The following is a 6,262-nucleotide window of genomic DNA, read 5'->3' on the forward strand; positions in this document are numbered from 1 at the left end:
CATTTTAGGTTAGATGATTCATATTCAGATCCATTGGAGAAGTCATGGAGGGCATCTTTATATGCATTCAGAGGATGATACTTGATGTTGCAGAGAGAGACCTCATTGTGGCTGAACAACAAGACTATTCTCATCAAATCTGACAAAGAGAGCAAAAGACACTCAAACCCCAAGTGAAACATTTGTCATTTGGATTTTGACGTCTAAAGTAATTGATATATTATGTTTTCGCTTTTCTCTTTGTTTTCTAACTTCTCAATATTTGATTTTGCAGACACTTGGTGCAAAGTTGGGGTGGAAATATCCCTAATCTTATAAAAATTGCCCTCAGAATCTTATGCTAGCCTTGTAGCTCATCCTATTGTGAGGACGAGCTTATTCAAAGTAATTGACACAAAGAAGAGAAACAAATTAGCCCAAAAATACCTCAATGACCTTGTATCTAAGCAATATAATCTTTGGTTGTGCATAATAAAGGCCCAGGAAAAAGCAGTTGATCCAACTGATTTGGACTATATGGATCCTTAACACTGATTGGAAGTCATAGGAGCAGCCTCCATTATTCACAGAGGATGACATTATTGATTTGGAAAGGCAGGCTATGGAGGAGAAAGGGGGTGGATTTGGTTTCACATTGGATGACATTAAGGACGATGAAGAGGATGAGTCAGATGAGGAGTCATTGCTAGTGCCAAGAGGAGCTACATCCAGAATGGAGAGCGAACCACACACATCATCAGAGATATCAAGTAAGGAGGCATTGTCATACCCATCGCAGGATTCTAGGACTAGAAGCTCTGGTTCTACCTCTCCCTTACTTGTTAGTAAAACTAGGAAGAGTAAGATGTAATTTTAATCATGTATTTATTTTTTATTTTATAGAAACTATTTACTATTTTGCTTCCAGCCATCAGCATTCCTCATGAGAATGTGATTTTGTACCCACTTTGCATTTAAATATATCTAGTATTGGCTTGTTTCTTTGGTGTTCTCATTAATTGATAGTAATTGACTCATTGAATTTTGCAGAGGAACTGTATCTCTCATTAAATTCAAGCAATTTTTTCAGGCCCCAAGTTTTTTTCCCGAGTATTTCCAGATTTTTTTTTCAAGCCTTGACAAGTTTTCCAACTATCCATCACAACATCAATTTCAGCATTTACTGATTAGTGTTTTCCAAATGCTAAGCATACATTCAAGGGTACTAAACAATAATTAAGATCGATAGCACTCTTCCACACATCCACAAGAGTTTACCATTATCAAATAAAGTCACCCATCCATGTTAATTATGATCCATACTTGATATTTCCATATTCCGGTATCTGATTTTATTAATAATCTTGGTCTTGTCCTATCTAGGCTACTCAAATGAGGAATGTTGGTGTTTAGGGCTGTATTAATTATAACTCTATCAGTCCATGGAGTCGACGACCAGTCATTGTACCTTGCAGCATATGTATTTAAGGATGTGATAAGTCCATTAGAATATCACTAAGTACTCCATGTGGTTGAGAAAATTATATTCATGTCATTTGCAGTGGCTGTATATGAATTTCTAAATACTCTAGACTTTGGGTTGATAACTGTTGTTCAAGCAATTTGCAGCATCAATGGTTGGAGTACACCACAGTTTAACTTCAGTACTCCATTTGATCATTCCTTTCATTGCAAGAACTGTGTTTCTTAGTTCTATCGTTGGATGCAGCCTCAGAATCCAAGGATCTTCTATCCACATTTGTTCAATATGACAAATTATTCAGACAGACATAGTGGTAGGGATAGCTACTCCAACTCTCCCTGCCATTGTCTCCCTTGACAGAAATCAAAATGATTATCAGATCCTTCGCTGAAAGGGACTAGCCCATTTGACATCTTCCCTCTTTCAGTCACTTTACAAGCTTCAAGCAGGTGGGAGTGTTGGCAGCTGACAACACCATCAGTGCATCTAAGGCAAGCAGCTTCATCTATTTCAGTTCTATGTTTCTTGTTTAGAATTTTGCAAAAACTATCTCTAGCATGGCATAGTAATTATTTTTGCTTTTCATTATTTTATACTTTTTTATGGACAGCCAATTAATACTTCAAATCCAAGTGCTACACGTCCGCCAAACAGCCTCTCTACTAGTTCTTCAGTTTCAAGTGCAACCCCAACATCAAGCCCTTGTTTTAACAGGAAGGTTAGAAGCTTAGCTGATATTTATGAAACTGCAGGTCAAGCTCATAAAGAGAATCTTATAGTACATTTTGCATTATTTCAAGAAGCCGATTTTGAGCCATCATGTTATGAGGATACATGCACTACTGAAGTTTGGGTGCAAGCAATGCAACAAGAGATGGATTCTATCACCAGGAATGATACTTACAGAACACACAGAACTTTTACATGATAGTGAAAAAATTATTACTATGCCACACTAGAGTGAGTTTTGACAAAATTCTAAACAAGAAATGTCAACATGGAGTTTCAAAAATATCTCTGTACCTCCTATCAGCCCAACCTCCACTCTCCTGAAGTTCGGTGTGCCGGACAATGTCCAACTCTAGAAAAAGGACTCCTTGGCCAGTTAGTGTTTAGAGGCCATAACAAAGTGTGTTCTGGAGCATTTACCTGTGCCAAGGGCAACCAAGAGGACACAGGTAGATTGCTTACTAGTAAATGTCCATCAAACCTATACTTGGATTCTTTTGTCTACTAAGCATGCTTCTTTATTGTATAAAATTCAATGGAACTTGGTAATTCATACATTGGCTACTGTAGGCCCCTTCTATTCACGAAAATGCAATTCCTTTCCATCATAGTCTTCTATATTCTGCTAGAACATCACCAGCCTCGCTCATCGCTGTCCTCTTAGGGCCCTAGAGTTGACATCTCAAGCTATTGCTGCCATTAGTATGATCATACTCTACGCATGCTGTCCCAAAATTCTTTTCTTACAAGACATCCTCTTCTATATATTTTTCTGTACATGATTGACTGCTGCTCAATGTATCCATAGGGGAAAGGAACTGATCTTGTCGCGGGATCTACGTAAGATGAAAATTAAATCAACATAAAAGATCAAAAATACATTGTCCATCAAAATGTAGCAATAACCAGTATACTGTTACACCAGTTATATAACTACAGAGAATGATGATGGTAAATCCCTTAAAGAAATCTTAACTCCAGCAAGCTTTTTGTTCATCTCTCCCATGGGTTTTTCATTATTTGCACATTCATAAACAACATATAGTTATGGACAGTAGGAACTTAAGTCTGACAGATGGCCGCCTTCCTTTAAGCTTAAGGACTTCGTTTAATTTACATCCGTCCAGCTGATCTTGCTTTTTTCTCCCTGTAGACTTTAAATTGTCTAATAAATGGCGACACTAATATCCATAGAAACATTGATTGTCTATTTCCTCATCATCCAATATGCAATCTGATTGCTCAAATCTTCTACAATGCCGTCCACGCAAAAATTAAAATTTCAAACTCAACCAACCAATGTATTGAAATTATTTTCATAACCTACAAAAGCTGTGATCATTCTCTTGCCCGTTATTTCTCTGATGCATATAGTGTGCTGTTGAAGTTTCTTTTCAGTGAGAAAATACTGTTATGTCCAACCACACAAGATTACGAAATAAAGCTATGCTTTATAAAGAACATAAATATGCTTTCGTTGAAAAGTGAATATGATGGACAACCGAATAAGAAACAATGATTTTTCATCAAATAATATTACATCCTTCAAAGAATCCAATTACTCTTGGAAATTAAATAAGCGGAGAGAATTTTTTGCCTGTAAAATTAGGTTTCAGTCACATAAAATGAGCCTGTACTTACATGCCATCCTCGAGGACCTTTTGTATCTCCATGCATATCCATGTTGCTGCACTCTGAAGTTTGTCCAGCACCCATAGAATGATGTCAATGGGGACATAAAAATCAAGCCTGGGAAATTTAGGCTAATGATACTGAAAAACCAGTGAAGTTTGGCAAAGGCCAAATAGCTGCCCATACTAGACCTGTTACTATGATGTTTTCAGTCATTGTTCAACGTAAGATTGAACACATTTCCAACAACTCCTATGATACTTACAACCAATGCCATGACAAGCATCGTCCATGAGAGAATCCTGTTTCCTAAACCCGACCTTTTCTCTTGTTGGTTGGATCTAAGAGATATCAAAGATGGAAATATAAAACCCAAAGAGAGGCCTGTGGTCGCTCCTGTAAACTGAAACGCAACCCAGATATTCGGTATTACAGTAGAACCAAGATAAAGAAAAGCCAAAGTAGCCGTGGTCATAATATAAAATCGATTTCTGCTAACAGAAAGAGGCTTTGATCCTTTAAAGGCCAGAATATCCATTGTTTGCCGAAGCGAAAAATGGATCACAGGAAAAACAAGCACCAAATGGAGAATATATCCAACCCTGATAATGTTATCAAGAATAGAACTAAATGCAATCCCAAGGTCTTTGTCAAAATTTGATAGGACGTCTGATTCTGTAGCCTCCCCAAAAAGAAGATAACCTGAAATTGCTGTGGATGCATAGACCAATATACAGAGTATTGTAGTGATCCTCCCAACCTTATTCATTTTCGCTGGTGTTCTGCCTTGCAACTCGTTATAAATAGGGTGTACATTGAAGTGACAAATGTATGCATTGGTCATGATAGGAATGACCACTAGAAGATCTAAGATTGCTCTTCTGGATCCAACATTGGGAAGCAACCGGGGTCTCTCAATCTTACCCTCTACAAGCTTGACGAGGGCAACGATTGAAGACAAAGCAACAAAAACAACTGCAAGAGCCACAGATGCAGCGGATGTGAATTTCAATGAGTCTATCTTCTTAAGAGAGCAGAGAGGAGCCAAAACAGAGAGCATGGTGATTAAGACTATAATTCTCCTGTTCCCCCACCATCCTTGCCTACCCATCCATTCATCAAAAAGGCCCTTGTGCTGTGACGACCCTGACATGACATCTCCCATGATAATCAAATACACAATAAGTATGCCTGCATTGTTCACAATTATACACAACTCTAAAACCGCTCTGGCAACGTGCCCACAAGTAGATTGAACGGCTTCTCCATAAGTGGAAGTCTTGAGCACAACAGAAAGGTTAACCAACATTTCAATGCTTATCTCTGACACAAAACCCATTAATATAATTAAGGAAAAACCCAGTGGAAGCCCTAAGACTTTCATGGTGGCAGGTAACGCCATGATCCCTGCACCGATTATGCTCGTTGCCAAATTAAATACTGCACTTGGAATGCTGGATTCCCCAGGCAACTTCTTTTCTCTATCTGTTTCTGATGCCGATAGCAGAAGAGGGAGATCATCATTATCATTCCCATTGTCTTCAGAAATCCGCGACTTTGAGGAGGAAAATCCATCCGCACTTTCAATAGAAATGTCTTGCATTTGCAGCTCAATGAATGAGTGCTTTGCTTGGTTACCCATTGTCGGAATCATCAATTTTACTCCAAAAGTAAAATCTCTTATCCTCTAATCTGCTCCGAAGGGAAGAAATTTACATTACCTGATTGTCATATATAAAAGCCAAAGAGTCTGGTATATTTAGATCTGATTTCATCCTCCCTGCTCATGACATGAATTGGAAGTATCCTTAATGCAATGTGCTCCCAACCTGCTTCTCCTCCACGGCAACGAAGTCTGCTCACTGGGAAAGCACTTCTGAATGCAATTCTGAAAATCCCTTTGACTAGATCTCACCCAGGTGAATTAAATATAATATTATCTCAAGTTCTTATTGGAAGAACTTTGGTTGTCCCGCCGGTTATTTGCTGGCGATTTATACATTGCGGTCAATTTTGGATATCTAAGCTGCTCGATAAACTTTCTCCGCTCTATTTTACTATTACTGTTGTTGTTTTTGTTGTTACTGCTAGTGCATCTTTTCGAGTACAGCCTAATAAAGGTTATATACTAAGTACCAAAAAGAAAAAATAAAGTTAAAAGTTTTTAATTATTATAGGTAAATGAATCAGGGTTAGAATTAGAATTTAGAATTAGTGTTGGGGGTTTTGGGTTTTGGTTAGAGTTAAAGATTATGTTTACAAATATATAAATCTTTATTTTAATTGAAGTGCAATTCTAATTTTTATTTTTATTGTAATTAAATTATAATTTAATCTTGAATTACTTATATTGAACTCTAACTCATCCTTGATTCTAACTTTGATTCTTATCTTATTTGAACCCTAACCCCAACTTTAACCATTATTCTAATTAAATTG

General features: G+C 37.4%; 1 protein-coding gene across 1 annotated transcript; it reads right to left on the reverse strand.

Annotated features, from left to right (window-relative positions):
- Positions 1-3,697: 3,697 nt before the first annotated feature.
- On the reverse strand, positions 3,698-5,811 carry LOC149548122 (Transmembrane amino acid transporter family protein). Its single transcript, XM_089792147.1, has one exon. It carries the CDS (start codon positions 5,475-5,477, stop codon positions 4,032-4,034), a length of 1,446 nt encoding a protein of 481 aa, XP_089648273.1. The 5' UTR covers positions 5,478-5,811; the 3' UTR covers positions 3,698-4,031.
- Positions 5,812-6,262: the final 451 nt, after the last annotated feature.

This window comes from Cupressus sempervirens, chromosome 7 (assembly GCF_028749045.1).
Source record: "Cupressus sempervirens isolate cs-2001-9-10 chromosome 7, ASM2874904v1, whole genome shotgun sequence".
In the NCBI taxonomy this organism is placed as follows: Eukaryota; Viridiplantae; Streptophyta; class Pinopsida; order Cupressales; family Cupressaceae; genus Cupressus; species Cupressus sempervirens.

Bases quoted from the DNA above. Each gene is read 5' to 3' on its own strand.
- LOC149548122 (XM_089792147.1), bottom strand. From the start codon at position 5,477: ATGATTCCGACAATGGGTAACCAAGCAAAGCACTCATTCATTGAGCTG.